Genomic DNA, 22,699 nt, shown 5'->3' on the forward strand with positions numbered 1-22,699 from the left:
TTATCCATGTCAATATGTGGCTGAAGCTTCAGATTTGATATATATATATATATATATATATCATTATTCAATATACATCCTCCGCATGCTTTGGTTTTATTTATCTTCTTGAATCTGCATGTTCCGGTAAGCTGATCATTCATATTTTGAAAATTTAAAACGAGAAGTCGACATAAGTATAGTGGTACGTATAGTGGATATGTGTCCATTCTATCACTTCTATAAATATAATCAAGCAGAGTTAATCGCACATTGGAATACGCTTAAGAGGTTATCCAGAGACAACAAAACATGCATATATACATCAGATTAACCCTAATCATTTTCCAAGGGATAATCCAACTTTTAAAAAATCGACATTAATGTAGAAAGATGTCATCTGAAGCGTGTCAGCAACACAAGTATGACTTAATAGAAGCATAACTATTTTGAGAAATCTCTCTATATTGCTAATACTCGAAGATTTTGAACAATACGTGTCACTAAACATATATGATGGGTCAGAGCAGGGACAAGAAACTAAAAGTTACATTATTAATTACACAGAGGGATGACACACAATCATTTACCAGATTGTTTTCCAGAAGCTAGCAAATGGAAGAAGCCTTATTACCTTACATGCCAAAAGGAAAGCAATTAAAGAAAACACATCATGTTTGCATTTTAAATATTGATCAATTGACACATCAAAGATGCAAGGAGATGAACCAATATATCGTACGTTAGATCATGTGGTTGTTGTACGCCTCCCAAAGTTTTGCAAAGGACTGAAATTCCGCAAATTGATGATGCTGCAAACAATTTGATGGAGCTATTAGAAATGGTAATAGAGGTATGCTTTAATCTGTTTCGGTGATGCATGTTTGTCGATATGATGCTACATGTTAAGACCACCATATTCAACAGTAATTACATGAAAATTTATTGTTATGATAGCCATAATAGCTGAAATTCTGCAAATTTGATACGGCAGTATCGATGCACTTTGTTTGGGATGTGGATGCATAATGTTTATGTACTTTTTTTGTGGGTGCAAAATTTGCTGTAATAGCTTGAACTTACATCTTGTACGAATGTAGACGAAGTATTCAATGAGTTGAATGTCATAGATGGGCTCCATTTGCCCATATTAATTGCCAATGAATCATCTTCAGCAGCCTCAGCCATGACCTCCAAGGAGGGATTATTCACCTTTTCTCCTGCTTCAAACGGATTCCACGAACCAAATTGGGTGAGGTTACCATTATTGTTGGTTGTGTCATCAGCTGCTGGCAATGATTTGCGACTTTTCATCTTCATCTTCTGCTTCTGTTTGGTCCTCTCTCTTGCCCTCTCTCTAGCCTTTTCCCTTGACTCCCTTGCAACTAGAGGATCCAATAGTGCACTCTTTCTTGCATTTTTTGTCCGTCTCTTTACCAGTAGGGAACGTTCTCCCTCTTGCTCTTGATTCATCCCGCTTAACGCCACCTCGTCCAAACCTGACACCCCTTCACACTCTGAAGTTGAAGAAGCACTCTTCACCCCACCATTCCCACAGCAATTATTGTAATTCTTGTCCATTGCTAGCTGTTTGATCTCGTCCTTTGACTGATTCAGCAGCCACTCAACGGTTTTGCTGGCCTTGTCAAAGCCTAGGATGTCTTGGAGACCAAAGAATCTCTTGGCTACTTCCAGAGAAAGTCTCATTCTCCGATCTCTTAGCCCTCTAGCCGTCTTGATCTTGCTGTGCCTATCTCTCTTGCAAATCCTCTTATTCCTTACCGGGATCTGCTCATTCTTGTTCGAAACCTCCATGCTGGCACTACCTGATTCAGCTGGAGGTTGTGATTGATGATGAAGCAAGAGGTGGTCATGATGATGGTTTGGTTGTTGAGGGAGGAAGATTTCGTTGTCTTCAAAGGAAGGCGGAGGGAAGTGAAGAAAGGAGAAAGGAAGAGGAGCAGGAGGAGCAGGAAAGTTATGTTGCGTGGAGCTTAGGTTGCTGTCGAAGGGAAAAGGGTTCGAAGGAAACATGTTGGTTGGATACTTTGGGACTGTTGCACTTGATGATAACCCTAGCTAGCCTCTGCTGCGAAACTAGAAAAAGCTTGAGAACGACATGTTCAGTTTTATGAAGGAGCAATAGAGCAGCAATTCCATCCTTTTCACTTCATTTTTAGTTCGACGGCTCCCCAGCGCTCTACCTGCATAAAAGCAAGATAATACAGTTTGAGAAAGACAACCATATTCTTACTGTTCTTTTTACCTACTGATGATGATGCTCCACCGTATATGTGTTCGTGTGTAGCTGTGCGAGAGAGAGAGGTGTTGTACAACTGCCTCCTTGAAGCGAAGTACGTACAAAAGTTTGAGAAAGACAGCACAGACCATAATACCTTACAGGCATGAGGGTTGAATGATGAGCTTGGCCAAAGAGAGAGAAAGAAGGCACAGAGTAAAGATGTTGTGAGTGATTAAAGAACCACCACGCAACAACGGCAATTTATTGCCCGTAATCCAACCACCTTTTTTCTTAATAGCTTTCGAGCTAAAAGTTAACCTCTCTTTAGAACCATATTATGAGATTTGAGAAGTCAGTGGATAGATAATGTCCTCTCATCTTTGCCACTTCACGTGGTCCGTAGGCGCCACTTCACGCGCAACTCAAAACCCACCTTCTCTATCTCCTTCCCCCCTCTCTTTACTAACTTAGATTCCTGTCACATTTCACTTGATATATATATATAATTCATCTTTAATGTTTATTTATGTATTTATCTGTTTGATCTGGTTTTTATTCTGCTGCTTAGTCTGTCTCATTGACCTTGCATGGACTTAAAAGTTCCATCCATCCATGTCTGTCTCTGTCCGGTTCATTCTCTGAGACGCGCACACAGAGAGTGGTTTGGATGGGAAGGCGTGGGACGTCACATGCCATGACTTTTTATGGGAAGACACACATAACACAAATTTATTTTCCTCTTCTTCTTCTTTATTATTCCCGTAGTTGATGTCGATCCTTCTTTTTTGGGGGAAAAGAAAAAAGAAAAGAAAAAAAGCCAATTCCCTGGTAGAAGAAAGTCGAATCTGTCCACTGTTTACCTACACGTGTCCCTACCCAGCCCTAAAGAGGAGAGATAAAGGTGCAATAATTATTTCCGTCGAACGGGCTTCCACTGTGAGGCCTGCCATGGGAAGCAATGCTCCCTTTGACTGGGGTTCCTTACCACGTCATTTTCACCAAAAAGAGAAGTTCCGATTATTTATCTGTTTATCTATGGATCCATCCATCAAAGTCTATTTGAGAATATCTTCTTGTTGGTTTTCCCTTCCCATGCGTGCCTAAGCTTATCCCTTTACCTTATGGCCGAAAATGCTCTTGCTGTGCTGCTTTTCGCTGGTGTTGTTAGGTCAAATGCTTATCATTATTAGATTAGAAACATTAACTACTAGTCGATTATGACTAAATATTTATTTTCTTCATTTATCATAAAGACTGTGATTCGAACACACAGCATTTATAGATCTGATTACTTAATCTGTATATGGCGGCCTTGTACTTGTTTTATTTCAAAATCGGGATAGTCCCACTTACACTTGAAAGCCCTTCCTCTGCACGCACCTGTATGACCTAACAAACTTTCCTCTTTCTCAGTTCTTCTTTCCATTTATAAATGCCGTTCTTCCCACTTAATACAAACTTTCCTCTTTCTCAGATCTGTGTTTTTCTCTCCATTTATACATGCCGTTCTTCCCACTTAATTTTATCGACAAGTATACCAATAACTTTCCCCTCTCTCTGTAGCTATAGCTGAGTCTTGCGAGCACTTCAAGAATGGCATAATTACAAGGACCACATGATATATGGCAAAGCAAGGGTCGTTCTGGGGTTGCTTTCAAGCAGGAGAGATAACTCTATGACAAGAAAGCAGTGGTGAATATTGTAGGGCATGTGTGTTAGAGTGCTTGATTATGAGACCACAAAGCCAAAACCCTACATAGTCATGCCTGCTTATACTCCTAGTGCTTTCATTTCTATGGATAGGTTTTTTTCCTCCCCTTAAATTTTCCTCTGTACCAGAAAAGAGAAAAGAAAGAAAACCTCCTATTTGTGGTTGAGATTGCGAGCTAGCTAGCTTCCCGTTCCCTTATATCTCAGATATATCAGATCACTGTTTCTCTCGTTTCTCCTCGCTTTTCAGAGACATCTCGATTTGTGCGTTTAACGGGATGAACCAGTTTCCTGTCTCATGGGTCAATAATTAATTCCCTCTTATCAGAAGCTGATCATTGGGTCTCAAATTGGAAAAGAAAAATCTGCGTTTTTTTGTGCAGAAATTAATTTTGTGCCCACTCTTTCAGCATTATTTTGCTGCACGTTCTGTTGGTGGAACAAGTACAAGCTTTTCCGTTTTAGGCCGAAATTATCTCTAGCTTCTGTATACTTTTCTTGAACCAATAGCTTATGCATGTTCAGATTTTTAAGTCTTTCCTGACAAATTCAACATAAGGCATTTCAGGGGGAAAAAAAACTTTCATATCTGTATTATTATTAGAAATTGTGAGTTCTAATCTTTTAGCTTTTGGTTTGAAAAATATTTAGTGTGTCTGAACGCATGCGCATAAGCACTTGCCAGACATAAAGCTTAGTCATTAAAGCATTACATGTTAACAAATAAAGTGTCCAATTTTTGTCATTGGATCTTTCTCCCAGCACTTATTCCCCCACATCAGAACTTGACTACATTAATCCATCATTTTCTGTGTGTTAGTAGATACTGTAAGGCAGACTTGTTTGGCTCATCTTTTGGAATTTTTCGCCCTAATTATTGAATTAGCTTTGGACAATTAAGAGCAAGATCTACTTGTATTATTATCTATATTCTCTTGTTTACCAGTTATGATTTGATTAGATGGCCCCTAAAGTTTCTTTCACAACCTAGCAAACCCCTTCACAACATCTATGTTCAGATAGGGCCCAATGATTTGATGCTTCAAAACTATATATACAGCAAGTTTCTGTGGGTATACATTTATACAGGATTCTGTCCTAGAACATTTGGAAACAGGAAATAAAACTTACTTCCTCTTGCAAAACCTTTGATTTGTCTTATACATTACCTTATTCATAAAGTTCAAAAAAGATTCTGTGGCCAGAGCTTGCCATTTTGATGCAACATCATATATAAACGTACAGTTTCTATTTGAGAACCAGCTAATAAATGATCATCATATAAATTAACTAACTTGTGTTCCTGGTCTATCAACCCAATAGGTTTCAATTCTAAAATTAAGAAGTCATACTCTTTTATTTGTCATGTTGTTCTTGGTTTAGATGAACATAAATAAAAACCAATAAAATTTGATCAATTTGGTGAAGAAGCCATTCATATATCTAAAACCTGTTGATAAGTAATATACAGTAATGTCTTTCTGAGTATTGTTTCAGGTGTTAGGTCACTGCCTGAATTTTGTCCTTACACTCTCATTCTGGCACGAACTGTTTGTTGAAGAAAAGAAATAATTGAAATGTTGATCTTTTAACCAGAATTATGATGAATAACCGAATGCATTGGACAATGATCACTTCTCTTTTATCTAAAAAGCAGTTTCTGTTTCTGGGATCAAATTAATAAAAACTATTCTTTTCTTTTCTTTTCTTTTCTGATATGACGCCTTGTCTGTCCCTTTAATTAACTGCTTGGGCGTAGCACACTGATTTATCGCTTGCTTAATAGTTAATACCTATCCTAGCTGCCCAAGATCAGTCACGCTGATAGAGTAGTTGATCCTTTTACCGAGGCAATACTTTCTAAATAAAATATATCTATAATCAAAATAGATTTTACGGTACAGGCTTTGACGTGTTCTTCCCCAGATTATTTAAGTTTTTATAATTTAAAAAAAAATCAGAGAGAATATTTTTCATGCGAAGGAAGGGAAAATCATCAGAGAATTATCTATTTTTCCTTCCTGTCTATATCTTTTCTGTTTTCTTGATTTCACTCATTTCCCTTCAGATCTCTCTTAGCAGCTTTACAGTTGCAGTTTTAAAATTTGAATCGCATTATTTCCACCAACTTGCTGAAACTCATCGAATTGCCCTAAGCTTTTGTTGCAATATTACTTTTAGAGAAAAAGGCAAAAGTCACTTCCATTCAAATTAAACTCTGGGTGATTTGATATAGACCCTTGTTTTTGAAAAATTTAATTTTTTTTTTTTTGCCAAGAAAAATTTAATTCAGTTATGTAGTTCCTGATCAACTTTTTGTTCTGCCTGTGGGACATTATTCTTCAATCAACATTTTATATATGACAGTAACTACTGGGAAGTTCGTCGTAACATTGAGTTTACCCTTGTTTAGGAAAATTGTAGAAACATATCCTTTTAGAATGTAAAGGTACAAGAACCCTATTACCAAAAGGGAAAAAAAAAAAAAGAAACAAAACCCTAGATTTTCGTGTTCAAAATCCTAAAACTAAGTGGATTATTAATTTGGGCAGCCAAAATTGACTTTTCCAGCTTCTTTTCTTCTTGCGAACATCATTGCAGTTTGGCTTCAGCTGTCCAACATTATTCTTCAGCTCGGCAGTTAGTCTCCTATCTCCAAGAAAGGAGAGAATTTAAAAACAAAAATTCTTTCCCTAATTTTATTGTTGTCCCATGGCCATCTCCATCTCCGTTAATTTTCTTTGGTTGTCAAAGAGAGTTGCAGCATGGGGGCTCACGATAAGCTTTAATTTGGCCAATAATGAACATCTTTTGTGTGGATGGCACTTCTCCATTCAAATCAATCATTCAAATGTCGTCCTTTGTGTCCTCTGTCATATTTTCATGCCCTGTTCCTTCTCATCAGAATGAACATGCTCCCTCCCTTACTTTCTTTTTGGGGGTCACACATGCTCTGAAAATTCTTTTCTTATTTTTCTGTTTGGATAAGGACCCAGTCCAGTCTGATCCTATTCACTCTGAAATAATCAAGGCGGACGTAGGTTTTAATTATTACTCCTCTGATCCTTATTAAGACTCATTTAACTAATTTGATTAAATTAAAGAAGTTAGATAAATTAGTTAATTATAAGAAAAGTGACACATTTTTCCTAAAACACCATAATCATCTTTCTTAATACTCATCTCCTTCTTCTACTTGATTATGGTTGAAGGAGTATCTATAGGGGTAATTTAGAGAAAATTAAAAAATATGAGAAATGGGTCTTATATTTAGGACCAAAACCAACTCAAGAATTAGGTCCTATATTAAGAATCGGAGGAGTATTTTTTTAAAAGCATAAACTCAACAAAATATCTCACATGCCGAGGAGTAAAATCATTGGCCCAAAAAAAGCAGAAGATTTATTTTGTCATAATTCACAGTCATTATTTTGTTACAACTCATAATTCCCATACTTATTATATTTATAGAGGGTTCCAATTCAGTATTCACAACCCTATAAGAAAGACTTAAATAAAAGAATTTAGTATCATTGGGTTACAAGGCGTCAGACTCGACAAGCAAAGAACTTGTATCTATTAGTTCAATGTCGCACAATAAATCAATAAATTTCCAAATTAATTTCATTAATTTGAACGTTAATATAGAGATGTTGCAATAAATTTCAGAATTCCATGGAAAATTTCGATTAAAATGTTAATGACTTCTTGTATGATTTTCCAATTCGATCTGATTAGGTGTATATTTCAAATATCAGCTATAAAACAGTGCTGATACGAGTGTCATATAGCTAGGTCTAATATCAGGCAAAAAATATAGGCAGGTCTAATAATCTCAAAAATTCATCTCATCATGACTTGCAAGTTAAACGCGTTAATTAGCCTTGTATAAAAATCATAAATCAATGAGAGAAAAAAAGATTTCATTTTTTTTAAGAAAAGGCAAAATGAACACATATAATTATAACGCATTACGAGTGACAAAAATATGGAGCTAATGTAGGAATTGGTAAAATGATACAAGAAAGACTAATGTGCAGTGAAAACATCAATTTTGGAGAATTGGAGTAAGTGTTAACTAAATGCATAAAAAAAGAATTCGATGCAATATAGTTATTGAAGTTATCCAGATTTAACAACCAGTTAAAGGTTTGTTGAAGTCTCTTTTCTTATAAATTCATATTATTTATATAAACTACGTGGATTTATATTTTATAGTTTGGACTAGTTTTTTAACGGCAAACAATAATTGTCATCTTTGGTTTTTCAAATATATAGTACTACTTCTGATTTTTGCTATAAAAACTAATTAAATGTTGGATTTAATCATAAATATAAGGTATCAATCTATTTTACTTCCCAAATTTATAATTTTTCCTCTCAAAATATCTCTATTAATGACATATATTAAAAAAGTTTCTACCTAGAGTTAGTTTCAAACTTCCAATACACGTGATTAAAAAAATAATTTAAAAAGTTTAATACATATTTATTATAAATAATAAATATAATTAATTTTTCTAATATCTATAAATAAGTTATCTAACTCTTACTATATTAGAAACCAAGGATAGTTTTTGAGCTTGTTGGCCGTGATATGTCATGTACGGGTGAATTCCAAGGACAAAGGCTACTAGATGCGCATAAATTGGTATTTATGTGTCAAGTAGACAAAGTTCAATGAAGGCATCTTTCTAGAAATTAAATTTCTGGCCAACATAATCTCAAACTGTTTAAGGGGGTGAGTAATTAATTACTAGAAATTAAAATACTACCTCCAATCCTTAATATAAGAGCTTATTTTACTTTTATTTTAGTCTTAATACAAGACCCTAATTTATTTTGCCTCTCATATTTATGTATTTTTTTCAAAATAGTCTTTCTAATAATGGTAGTTCTAGTCAATATACTTGATTAGTAAGGATATTTTAGAAAAAATAATGCCTGTTTATTATAAATAACTAACTTAACTTAATTAAACTTATTTTCTTAATTTACTTAAATTAATTAATTAGCTCTTATATTTAGAATAGGAGGTAGTATTTTATGACTTGTTTATGGTCCCATTGTTGTGCTCAATCCTAATTCATGATGCAAAGTCAACGACAAGTGCTCTAAACATCACTCAAACGACATTAAATTCAAGAACATGTCACATGCGTTGTTCAGTGTCTTTTAACGTGCATTCTTGGCATCCCACTTCGGTCCCTTTAGACTGGCAATAAAAAAAAAAAAAACTCATTTTCAATATGACTTTTAAAAAATTCCAAGTGTGTATAAATTAAATTGGATAATATGATTTATGTTTGGATTAAATTTTATAAATTAAATTAGATTAACTTAATATAGGACTTAATTAATGAGTTGATTTTGATCCTAAATATAAGACCTATTTATCATATTTATCGATTTTTCTTAAATTACCTCATAGATACTCCCTTAGCCATAATCAAGTATAAAAGGAATGGAGGATATTAAGAAAGATGATTATAATGTTTTAGGAAAAATATATCATATTTTTTATAATTAACTAACTTACCTAACTTTCTTAATCTAATCAAATTAATTAAATAGGTCTTATATTATGGATTAAAGGAATAGTTTGTAAAGTAAAAAAATTGTTTGGATTATGATTGAATAAGTAAATTTAGTTTGTAAAATAACCAAAATAAGTATAACTTTTATTAAATAATAAAAAATAAATAAAAATATGAATTTACAAAATATAATAATTTTAAATTATTATAATATGAAGAAGTTATATTTAATAAATAAAATATATTTAAATTAGAAATCACAGTAATGTGAAAATTTTTGAACCAAATAATATTACATAATGAATTGGATGATATACTCTATAAAATAAAAAGAGAAAACCATATTGGAGGTACCTGTATTTTTTTTTTTAATTTTCAATTTGGTACCTATGTGTTTTTTTGTTCTTTACTAAATCTTTAATTTTGCTCAATTAACATCATTAATCCTTATATAGAGACTAAAAGTGCCAATAGAACAAAGTTATAAGAGCTAATGTTGCTAAAAAAATAAAATTAAATGTTTAATTAAGAGGAGAAAACACATAGGTACCAAATTAAAAATTGAGAGAAAGTAGAGGTATCTATGATATGCTTTTCCCAAATAAAAATTATTTTTGTTTAAGAAAATATTAAAAATAAATAACTAAAAACTGAATGATAAGCACGAGGAATACATCGAGGAAAGCATAAGAACAATATAAACGAAAGGGTAGAAGTGTTTTTAAATTCCAAAAAACTTTTTTTTACGTAAGTTATAAGTAAATTTGAGGTGTTTTTATAATCATGTTTAAAAAGATAGTTTTGACCTACAAGTTAGATTGGCCAAAAACTATTATAAATCACTCCTAAATTTAAAAGCTGACTTATTATATTTATAAGCTAATTTTTGCCTCCTCAGACGCTGCACCAAACGGGCTCGAATTGGGAACTGTATGGTACACAGATCTATTAACCGGTCATAAATATAAGGTTCTACTAACTAATTCAAAGAATAAAAAAATAGACAATTTAGTTATTTATAGTTAATATGCAGAGAATTTCTAACATTTAAAAAATCCTTGTCGTTCATGATTAAAACTTAATGTGTAAAAATTTGGCAAAAAAGATGTAATAGTAAAAATAAAAATGCTGTAATAAATAGGGGAATCATGAGAAAGAATAAGTTAATATGGGAGGGAAATAAGAAATAAAACCTTATATCAACACCACATTAAAACCCTCAAATGAAACAAGAAGGAGTATTATATAAGATTTTCTAATTATTTAAAATTCACAAGAAAGAGGATATGAAACTCATGATGCATTATTCTAGTGTAGTACAAAGAGAGTGGCGCATGGGTAGGTTTTTTTTTTCCCCCCGAACTGGTTTCTTACGTCTAGCTTAAAGCGCAGCCTCAAAAAGGAACAACAAATTCTAGTGTTACTTCTCATTGCTTTTTGTCCGAATTACCTCAATATACATACTACCTTCGATTATTAATATAAAAATTAGTTTGATTTTTATTTTAATTCAAATATATGACTCCCAATCCACTTTGTATATTATATTTATTCATTTTTTTTAAGGTAGTGCTTGTGGTAATAATAGTTCTAACTAATATACTTGATTAGTAAGAATATTTTAGAAAAGACAATATATATTTGTTATAAATAACTAACTTAACTGTAGTCAACTAACTCTTATATTAAGCATCAAAGGTAGTATTATTTAGACATGTTATTGGCATATAAGGTACACATAATAAGGCTTTTAAAAATTGATATAATTAAGATTGATCGCTACAGATAATACACATCAATTAATAGTTGGGTGAATGTGTCAGATTAAGACAGTTTGAAAATACGCTTGATAAATTATGAGTAGAGAACTGAGATATATCCCAAAAATTGTTTTTGAACGAGTGATGTTCATAGATACCTTGTATTGATGGCCATCCACTTTAAGATGTTGCAAGCTACAGAAAGCTTCATCAATGTTAGAAAAAAGTCCATAGTGCGTTGTGATGAGTTATTCAGAATTGATACCTATCGGACTTTCCCCTTATTGTCTCCCCCACGAATTCACTGTTGTCCACATGCTTCTGAAAAAGAAGGCTTGAGAAAATGATAGATTGCAACATGAATAAGAGGTTTTTGGAAACAACTCTTCTTTTGGGTCATGTCTTGACATGTATAAAAACAGAATGGTCTATATTTAATGCCCTCCCACTTGTATCCTTTCTGGTTGGTGTGACGTAGATATAAGAATCTGACTAATTTGATATTATTAGCACAACATAAATTATTTCTTCTAGTCCTAAATATAAAGGTTAAATAACCAACTTTTACAAGTTAAAAAACTTATTTTAGTTAATTATTTCTCAAAAAAATAGGTATGTTTTTTTTTGTTTTCTACAAACATATATTTTAATCATTTGCATTGAACATTACTTTATTGATGGAAAATCTCTTTAGTATGTATAATTGATATGGAGAGTTTTGGGGGGTTGTAAACTTGGAAGACAATAGATTAAGTTCTTACATTTAGGACTATAACAAATTCCACTACTAATTTTTATATTCGGTACTCAAGGTAATGGTTATTGCTTCCTTAAATTTCAACATGTGCTTCATTCTATTTTGGCAAACCCCGTAATCACCTAAAAAAGTTTTTTTTAAATATTTTTTGAGATAAAATTTCTCTTCCATATTTATACCATAAAACAAAAAATTACTTAAAATAACCTGACTCTTGTTAGCAATCAGTCATGAAAATAATATATCTATTCTCCTATCAGTAGGTATATATAGGACTCCTTCTATGGTATAATATACTTTTCAAACTGATAAAACACCAATAATATCTATGATATGCTTGTCTGAAAGCAGGAAAATGACATATGGGGAGGGCGTAATGAAGTCGTGGTCAAGAAACGTCACTGACACACCATGATGCTTACTATTTATCGTCAATGTTACCCACAGATTCTTTCAATACCGCCATGTATAATTCATTTATAGAAAAAAAGTTTTGGTAATAAATATAAACAATTTATAGTATATTTAATCCTTATTTTTAAATTTTTATTGGAAAAAAGAAAAAAGACAGAAATGTGGGAATGATTTGTAAATATAAAAAATAAAAATAAAAAATTATCAATTTTTAGTACGTAAAAATGTGTTACAAATGACTTATATCAAGGATCATATAATCATAGAGGAACGTATACAGGTAGAATCAAAACTTGAGCAGCTTTTTAGTCCCCAAGTGCATTTACTTTATAACCGATTATTTAAGTCGTCCTGATTAAGTTGACAGTCTTGTCTTCCATTAAATGGAAAACTTTCTCAGTCTCGCAAACAGTGAATAATTGGGACTCCTTTTAATTTTGAACCCTCAAAAAGAAAGAGAGGAACCAGTGTATATGCAGTTATATTGTGTCAGCTATCGTCACAAAAACAGACTCAGATTCCATCAGAGAATTTAAAAACAATAGTACTCACATATGAGAGAGTTGAAAACCTATATGGCCCTATCATAATAAGTATAGTTTCAAATTAGAATCTTGCATATGGATGAGAACTATTCAGATATAGTGCAAATATAGCTGTAAAATGGATGGATGGATATAGAATTATAGAGAGAAATGGCAGGTTCATGAACCATGTACAGAAGATAAGAAAAAGGGTAGGAGTGGTGGAGGTGACAGAAAGAAAGATAGCTGCATTAAGATGAGCATTAGGGGAGGGATCATTATTAATTACATGATTTACTTGCTTACGGACAAGATGCTATAGGAAATGACATTCACCAATTGAGTGTGTAAAATTAAAGCATAGCTTTACATTTGCCAACACATACACAGATCATTCTGTTCCATCTACACCCATCAACTGGTAAAAAAGGAATTTACATCTGTACTGCCCCTTTTTATACCATGATATGCTCAAGTGTGACATGCTAAAATGAAGATAAATCTAGAACCTATAATAGCTATATATATAAATAATATTGTTATTTCTTACAATTTTACCGATCAAATTTAATTTTAGTCTTTGCAGTTTCAAACCATGTTTTTTGTGTGTATAGTTTAAGATGAAGAACTACTACCCCCAGTTATTAATATAAGTCTTGATTGGCTAATTTGAAAGGATTAAAAAAACTAAATAAATGGCTTACATATAACATATGTTATATGATCTCTTCGAAATATACTTATGTGTGTTATAGGATTATACTACTTTTGATCTTTAATATAAGAGCTAGTTTGATATTCAATTTAATTCTAAATACAAGACCCTAATATATTTTACCTCTCATATTTATCAATTTTTCAAGTTAGTCCTTGTAATAGTTCACATGTTAAATGTTCTATTAAAAGGTAGTTCTAACTAATACATATGATTAACAAAGGTATTTTAGAAAAAACAACACCTATTTATTACTAATAATTAACTTAACTAACTTTCTTAATCTACTCAAATTACTCAACTAGCTCTCATGTCAAAGACTCCTTCGGTCCTTAATATAAGACCTATTTAACTAATTTGATTAGATTAAAAACGTTAGGTAAGCTAGTTAATTATAAAAAATATGACACGTTTTTTCTAGAACACCATAATCATATTTCTTAATACCCCTTTCTCTCTTCTACTTGATTATGGTTAAGGGAGTATCCATAGGGGTAGTTTAGAGAAAATTGATTAATATGAAAAATAGGTCTTATATTTAAGACTAAAACCAATTCAACAATTAGGTCTTATATTAAGGACCAGAAAAGTATTAGAGGTAATATATCAATTTACAAGTCAAGCATATTGTTTGAAAAAAATGATAAATAGAAATATTTTAAAGTAATTTATTTAATTTCATTAATTTTTTATATTAATTAATCAGCTCTTGTATTAAGTATGTATTAAGAATACTGAGTACTATATCACAAAAGTAGTTTCTTTTATCACTATTGCGACGTAGGGGATTCATATAGCAAAGAAGGATCTAGTCAGTAAGTTAATCTACAAAAATGTGAGTTGGCAAGGAAAATGTGATTTTCAGAAGCCTCTCTTTTAACATAGCACGCAATGACGCAACCTTGTTGATGGATAATTTAAAAAACGCAATACTTATATTAAATTTTTTACATTTATTATATCAAGTTTATCAATAGCTTTATTTTAAAAATATTACTATTTAAAAATATTTAATTATAAATTCATAAAAAATAAAAAATGACAAATTATTATGTATGATTAAAGAATTTGACATAACAGACATAAGAAATTTAATCTAAGTTTTTCCATTTAAAAATATCTTTAGAACTTAACACACTAGACTTCTATTGAACGTAAGTAAATAAACCGCCGCTAATGCTTAAGAAATTACTTTCTTTAGCCCTAAATTCATGACAAGACTAACTAATTTACGTTTTAATCTTGTAAAAAATGTCAATCTTTCCGATTTGCTATTCAGTGCAAGAAATGACCACCATAGTTGAGTTTTGTTTTGAAAATGACGTAGAACAAATAAAATTCTAAATTCAAACTACCAATAAATGAGAGTAGGGTAGAATTGAAGGGAAAAAAAAGTGAACACTATATGTGGCCCTATATTCTGAACCAAATAAGGCTTCTGAAAGTTGTCATGTGTTTAAAACTGGAGGGAGTATTTTTGAAGCTTTTGGAAAGTTATTGGTTTATTCAAAAGTAGTCTCATTAAAGAAAGTGATAGGTTGCGGCTAAACATAGTAAATACCAAAATATTTTTAAAATTTTTACTACAGTGTTTTAACCATAATAATTAAAATTAAACTTGGTACTGTGTGTGTGGATGAATTTTTACCACCCCCTTTTCCCCCATTTCAGGAGAGGGTTTTGAAATATATTTCAAAAATTTTAAACATAACATACAATTAATACTCTATTCCACAAAAAGCACAATAAACGAATGATAGTATTTTAATAGAGCTTCATTGTTTTGATTTTGACATCCTGCGTAAGTTACAAAGAAGTTTGATCACTTGTTTGCTTATTTCACTTTTTCATTTCCTTGAAATATTAAATTATTGTTAATTAAATACATTTTTTTAATGTTAAAGACACAAATACCCTTTTTTAGCTCTTGTTTGTTTTGTCATCTAAAATTTTTGTTGACTAATAGAAGTGCTTTGGATGTTGATTTGTTTCTACGAGAAAAATCTCATTCGATGAGACAACTTAATTAAAAGGACGTTATCTCAGATAAATATTATGATTCCCAGTAATACATATCTAAAATAAAAGCAGGAGCTAGCAAAAAAACAAATAAAAGCAGGAATTTAACATATCTATGCCTCTTAATGCTTTTGAAATATTTTAAAGCTTCCAAGACTACACACAGCGCTGGTCAGAAAAAAAAAAAGGAAAAAGAAAAAGACTACACACAGCACTTTTCTAATTACGCACTTTTTTGAATATGGGAAAAATCAAAATTATATTCTTGGGGGAATGACAATTGAAAACCTCATAAAGGAGGTTAATATCAAATCAGGATCTCATCACAACTTAAGTTCTCAAATTCAATACTCCTTTTTTTGCATATTTGAGCTCTAAAATATTTAAAAAGTCATAATTTAATATTAACCTTTTCCCAAGGTCCTTAATTATTATTTCCCCTGTATATATGATCTGGGCCTCGATCCAAATCACTTGGGCCATCGAAAGCCCACTATGTATCATGACCCATGCCCAAACTGAATGCTGGGGCTCGCTGCCTCTTTAACGTCAGCTTTTAAAACGATCAATTTGTCATCATTCACTTCCATCTCCTTCAAATAGTCATATCGTTCAGTTGCAGAAAATTTCGCGCATTGGAGCCATAGTTACTGGTTCCGAGCATTTGGATTGCATCGATGTGGTTTCATTGTAGCATAGGTTCATTTTGTTTTCGATCAGTTTGGTTCGTTAGTCCTGCAGATCCGGATTGGTTAGTGGAAAAGAGACAATGTGCCCGTTTTTGTAACTTCCTGCTCTCAGGCACCGCGCGAACAATCCATTTAATGGATCTTAATTAAATTTGGATGTGACTGGTAATGCTAATACGCTGCTCTTTTTTCAATTGTTTTCGTTACCGAAAAAATGGAGTAACTGTATTGACAAATATGTATCTTGCATAACCGTTTGTGTTGTGATTTATTAGGTTCTCCGCTGAAGGGAATCAAGTAGTTGGGCAATGTTATCTGAAGTGGAGTTCCAGTAGTTACAGCGTTTTAGAGAAACAAGTCTGGAAGTTGAAACATTCTCTTCTGCCTTACTTTGGGGTCTCAGATGATGCAGATGGAATTCTGATAAACCAAAGCTCCTATTAACTTTTTCTGCTTTTCTTTTCAGATGTGAGTGGGTCTCGTTCTTTTACAGTCCAAACAGAACTAAGTTCAACTTCAAGTGCTGACACGGATTCTTTTCAAAGATGGGTTTTTTGCCGTTTGTGCCGTGAGGTTTGATCTTCATCAAGGCCAACTCCGTGAAGACTGTTATCCACTTGGCTGTCTTACGCATGATGATGAGCTTGAAATCGCTGTCGTTCATTTCCTGATTCTGTTACCCAGCACAGAAACGACTCGGGCATCCCTGATTGTATTTTCTTTTTCAGATTTCATAGGCCCCAAGTATCTCATACTGGCGTGATAATCGTGCCACTGTTCTAGACGCATGTATGGCTATGTCTTTAGTAGACAGAGACATAATGAGAGAGGCTAAAACGAGGAGTAGAGTAGAAGTCTGTCGCAATATGTCCCATAATCCCTGTTCTAGTGTCTTCAGACCTTTGTTACAGATCGTAGGTCCCTTGTATTTTGACAAGGGTAATAAAGCTCTGGAGCATGTTGCTTACGTTTCAACTTGGTCCACTCTTGTCCCTGGTAAGTTAATGGATCTTCCGATAGGGAACGAAACTCTTAAAGTGAGCTTGACTCCTGCTCGTTGCCTGCCCATGGAAAGTGGTGTACCTTCAGAGGACAAGTCTTCTTTGGCGCCTTTTCTTCCAAATAATAAATATATCCCGCAGGGTCTTTTTCATGAGTCAGATGTTTTTGGTACATTCAAAGGCCTTTTGTTGCGGCTTTGGTTGTTATGGGAGTTGTCACCTATTGGTGAACTCATTCTGATCATTGCTCCCACGCCTCCCCAGTGTTTGAGGCCATTGCCAGTCTTGTGTGTTTAGTTGCACCATTACTCTGTAGTGTTGACTTTCGGCCTTATTTTACAATCCACGGCCCTTTGTTTGCACATTTAAACTCACTTAAAGAAGATGAGACTTTTCCCCAGTGATCTCAAGTGTGGCTATCATTTTCTTCCTCAAAACTCTCCCTAACTACCCCCACGTTATCTCAGTGGGAAGCCCACCCAAATCAAGCAGGTTTTCATTCTCAACTAGATCTTCTTCCACGGGCAGACTATCTGGTAGACCTGATGGTATGGGGCCGTCACAGCATTCCAGAAGTTTCCTCCTTGAAGTTTATTCGGCGCAGTTAAGTTGCAGAGAGACGGTGCTCCTTGTCTCATGAAAGAACATAAGGAAGCCATTCGGAGTGCTTATTCTGCCATGACCGTGCCGGATAGCTCTATCTTAAATAGGCTCATAGATGCTGGGATGTCACCAACAGCTGGGAAGTCAATGTCAGTTGTTAACGATGAGATGTTACAAAGGCATTTCTTGGAACTAACTACTAATTGGCTTCAAGGATGGTTGGATGGAAATCAAACTATTATTTAAAAATAATTTTACAATATATAAAGTAGATATGTGGAGGAGTTTATTCCGTTTTATAAAAAAAAATGCTTTTAAAAAATATTTTTGATGCTGTCTAAACACCTCCTACAACACAACTAGAAGGATCTTCTCCATGTCTCAACCCACCTTCTCTTCCTCAAATTAGTGTTGATAAGCTACGTGCAAAATTATCGGCAAGAAAGTCCAGGGAAGTTCTTATTAAAGCGGATAGCATCAGACTGGCTTGCCTTGTATAGGTAACTTGTCATATTTGTGATGGCGCCCTTCTCCCACTTACCTCTTCATACATATGTATTTTACTTTTTGACTTAGCCTTCAATTTGTAGTTCTGTGCTAATTTGATTGCTGTTTGATTTACTTAATGTTTTACAAACCTTAAACCTAATTACGATTGAATATATTTATCAGGCGGTTCCTGAAAGGACCCAACTTTATGACATGATTTCAGAGTAGGCGTGCTGCAGCTGAACAAGAACAAGACAGATTGCGGAGGGATGCAAAAGTGAAATCTGACATGCAAGGGCTTATCCCTAAAACGTCTGAGTTGGAAATTGTGGACTCTATTGATCCTACAGAGACACATCTCCTTCTAGAAGTACAAGTAAAGTAACTTGCTATCTTAGGGTCCTTTAAGTTTAAGAAATAAGCATTTGACGTGGATACTCGAACATATCAGGGTTTTAAATTATGAACCCTGGGGTAATAAGATGAAATTGTGCCATGTTTTCTTCAGGTAAACCTACCATTTACTCTAGCTACCTTGTTTTTCATTCGATCTAGCATGCTCCAACTTAGGCTTGAAGGAAGTGCTTTGAGTTCCTTTGACCCCATTAGAAAATAAACGACTGTCCGCACATAAAATGAATTTATTGCATCATATAGAAATCTGTTAGTGAGATAAAGAGAGACACAATAGAGGTATTAATAGGATCATTAAATCAGTATTTCAGGTTATGATGTGTTTATCTTATTGTACTCAGAAAATAGGTAGAGTTATATATATATATATATATATATATATATATATATAATAAGTCATCCTTAGTCAATCACTAAGATAGTGCGTGTGTGTGTGTGAGTAGATATCTTTTTCCCCAGTAGCTTGTGCAATACATGGGATAATAACTTGAAAAGTTTTCAGAAAATCGCATTCATTTTTTTTTATATCATAATTCTATTGAAACGTATATAAAATATTGAAAAGGTGAAAAGATGTATAAATTTAAAAAAAAATCGTTTATTTAATAACTTGTGGAAAATGCCATTTGTTGATTTACGGTCTAAGGTACAGTATAACAGAGGATGAAAATGTGAATAGATTTGTTTATAAAGATGACAGCCTAATAAATGTGGTTCATATTATCTGGAATTAGAAAACGAGAATTGGCCACGTCTCTGGTTTTGTTTTGGAAAGAGAAATATATGCACGCGCGCACACAGAGACTTCTATTGAGAGTTTTGTTGGAATTCGAATATCTTTTGGGGCAATTTTGGTATTATGGATTGAAGGGGCAAACAATACATTTCCATTCACATACCCAAGAATTTCACATTCTCTTCCACCCATTGATTCACTTAATATATGAACAAAAAGCAACCACAATTATAAATCCGATTATTTCTCAGACATTTAGAAAATTTCAAACCTGACAAGAAAACTTTAATTGCTGTCGGAAGCACCAGAAGGTTTTTGCCTTGTTAGCTTTTAATCACCGCCTCTAAACGTGATTAGCTTGCAAGTCACCATCATGGAGTGGTCTATTCATTAGTATGGTCGAAATTCCATGTGATTTTGGTCTTTTTTTAAAAGAAAAAGATTCTCCTTGAGCTTTTTCCTCACCCGTTTTTACACTCTTCATCATTGTTTGTATCTCAAACATTCAATTCACTAATAAAATAAGAGTTTTGTGAAGCTGAAATCTCAGAATTAACAAGCCTCAAACTGTGTGCAAGAGAATTGATTGTGGATACTAGATATTGAATACATATAATATAAAAGATTTTAACATAAATTTAAGGGTTAATATAATTTTCCATCCTTGAAATTTGGGCATATTTTAGTTTTAGTCTTTCAAATTTCAAACACATGATTTTAGTCCCTAGAATTTAGTTTGTTTTAAAACATTAGTTCTCGGACGTATAACAATATTAAAATCTACTAAAGCGTTATAAATAATATTAAAATAGTGATATAGACTCACCAGATGGCACCTAACTGGATCTTATGTGGATAATAGAAGAGAGAGGGAGGGGGGAAAAAAGAGGCTCTCAAAACATAGCTCTTTAGCCTCATGATTTTTCTTCCTTACTATTCATTTTTAGGAGCTGTTCATCACGCTGCACTGTGTTATCTACATAAAATCCAGCTAGGTGTTATCTGGTGAGTCCACATCACCATTTTTAACGTCATTGATGATATTTCAGCAAACTTTAACACTAATGCACCTTCAAAGAGTAATGTTTTAAGACAAATTAATTTTCAAGAACAAAAATTATAAGTTTCAAATTTGAAAGACCAAAATCAAAATGAGCTCAAATTTTAAAAACAAAAAATTTTATTAACCCTAAATTTAAATATAGTAAGAATTTATATTGGAAGGTATAATATTCATACAAAGATAGGCAGGCAAAGAAGAAAGTGACGTGGATGAAAACGACAAATAGCCCATCCCTTCAATTACAGGGAGTGGTCCTCCCTGAAAATTGACTGTTTGATTCCACTATACATCTTATCCTACACACTGATTCTCCTTTCTCTCTCCCTTATCCTGCGCACCCCTTCTTCTTTGTCCCATAGAGACAATTCCACATAACAAATAATGCATTTATTTACCCTCTGAAAAAATGAATAAACGAATAAATGATTGTATTGCACACACGCCCATCGTCAACAAAATTTTTCACCAATTTCTTCATCATCAGCATCCCAAGTTTGGAATCGAACCCACAATTTGCAAATCCAACCAGAACCCACCATGTCATCATCAAGTGGAATCGTTTGGAGCTATGAAGAAGAAAAAGCGTTTGAGAATGCCATCGCAATGCATTGGGTTGAAGAGGACTCAAAAGAACACTGGGAGAAGATTGCATCAGCTGTTCCCAGCAAAAGCATGGAGGAGTTGAAGCAACATTACAGATTGTTATTAGAAGATGTGAGTGCAATAGAGGCAGGCCATATTCCACTTCCAAACTATACTGGTGGAGAAGAAGCTACTTCTTCAAGTAAGGAATTGCATGCTTCTTCCTCCAAGGCTTCCACCTCAGATAAAAGATCTAATTGTAATTTCAGAAGTGGGTTTTCCGGGGTGGGACATGAGTCATCTGGGCATGCTGGTAAAGGAGGCTCCTCAAAATCCTCAGAACAAGAAAGGCGAAAAGGAATTCCCTGGACAGAAGAAGAGCATAGGTACTTCCCCAGTCACAATTGCTTAGTTTCTTCAGATATCAGCATAAAAACTCAAAGGCTTACATCTTTGGAAATTGAATGTCAAACACAAAGATGGAGTAGCATATTGTGTCTAAACTTTAAATTCGATCATGCTTCATATCAATGTAAATGGGTCTTCAAATCTTTTCTGTTTCAGGCTATTTCTGCTTGGCCTTGACAAATTTGGAAAGGGAGATTGGAGGAGCATATCAAGGAACTTTGTGATGTCAAGGACCCCAACTCAAGTGGCAAGCCACGCACAGAAGTACTTTATTAGGTTGAACTCCATGAATAGGGATAGGAGAAGGTCAAGCATCCATGACATAACAAGTGTGAACAATGGGGATGTGGCAACTAACCAGGCGCCAATAACAGGCCAGCACGCAAACACAAACCCATCAAGCACAATGGGTGTGGCACAATCTATGAAGCATAGGCCTCATCAACCTCATATACCTGCTGGAATTGGCATGTATGGAGCACCAGTAGGGCACCCTGTTGCTGCTCCTCCAAGTCATATGGCTTCTGCTGTAGGGACCCCTGTGATGATGCCTCCCGGACCTCATCCTCATCCTCCTTATGTTGTTCCAATGGCTTACCCAATGGCATCTCCAACAATGCACAGATGATTAGTTTTTGGATTTCTGGTTAGTTTCAGTATGCATTCTGGAGAGAAGCAGCTGCTCATTTTATGTGGAATGAATCTAATGACTGTTGTAATTTAAATTTTACTCTGGTGTACTTTCTGGCAAAGAATTTTTTTAAAATCCCTAGTACTGTTGGAGAGTTTACAAACAGTAGACTCTGTTCTTTTTCCCTTTTGGGTGTTTTGCCCCTTCCCCTGTTATACTGGAAGAATGTGTCCTGGTGTACATGGTTATGGCAATAATTTCATTGTAAACACCACGCACAAGAAATCGCTATGAATCGAACCAAGTGAACTTGTTTGTTTCCGGGCTTAACATGGGCACTTAAGCTTCATAGCGATTTCTTGTGCGTGATGGACAGTTTGATTAGGGGGAAAAAACTTCTTGTGCTTAAAAAATACAACTATCCTC

The 22,699-nt window shown here is 33.7% G+C and overlaps 2 protein-coding genes and 1 pseudogene across 3 annotated transcripts; 2 read left to right on the top strand and 1 right to left on the bottom strand.

Annotated features, from left to right (window-relative positions):
• Positions 1–1,233: 1,233 nt before the first annotated feature.
• Positions 1,234–2,013, bottom strand: LOC114713395 (transcription factor TCP18-like; the record flags this gene model as incomplete). The annotated part of the gene is made up of 1 exon (XM_028898026.1): positions 1,234–2,013. A coding segment is annotated over exon 1 (780 nt), but the record flags the coding sequence as incomplete, so codon positions are not given.
• Positions 1,850–22,547, top strand: LOC114713403 (transcription factor MYBS1). Of its 2 annotated transcripts, XM_028898038.1 has the most exons (4): positions 1,850–1,860; positions 7,187–7,192; positions 21,204–21,620; positions 21,799–22,547. In XM_028898038.1, the coding sequence occupies exons 3-4, from the start codon at positions 21,256–21,258 to the stop codon at positions 22,268–22,270; spliced, it is 837 nt and encodes a 278-aa protein (XP_028753871.1). In that variant the 5' UTR covers positions 1,850–1,860; positions 7,187–7,192; positions 21,204–21,255; the 3' UTR covers positions 22,271–22,547. The 2 variants fall into 2 exon arrangements, with proteins under 2 accessions (XP_028753871.1, XP_028753870.1); XM_028898037.1 differs by lacking the exons at positions 1,850–1,860; positions 7,187–7,192 and having other exon boundaries at positions 21,004–21,620.
• On the top strand, positions 3,930–18,824 carry LOC114713396 (protein DENND6A-like; annotated as a pseudogene).
• Positions 22,548–22,699: the final 152 nt, after the last annotated feature.

Source organism: Neltuma alba, unplaced genomic scaffold, assembly GCF_004799145.2.
Source record: "Neltuma alba isolate B1F8T4 unplaced genomic scaffold, ASM479914v2 tig00011424_pilon, whole genome shotgun sequence".
Taxonomy (NCBI): domain Eukaryota; kingdom Viridiplantae; phylum Streptophyta; class Magnoliopsida; order Fabales; family Fabaceae; genus Neltuma; species Neltuma alba.

Coding starts and splice junctions, on each gene's coding strand:
- LOC114713403 (XM_028898037.1), top strand. CDS start 21,190: ATGTCATCATCAAGTGGAATCGTTTGGAGCTATGAAGAAGAAAAAGCG. Junction 21,621..21,798: donor TGGACAGAAGAAGAGCATAG/GTACTTCCCCAG, acceptor TTTCTGTTTCAG/GCTATTTCTGCTTGGCCTTG.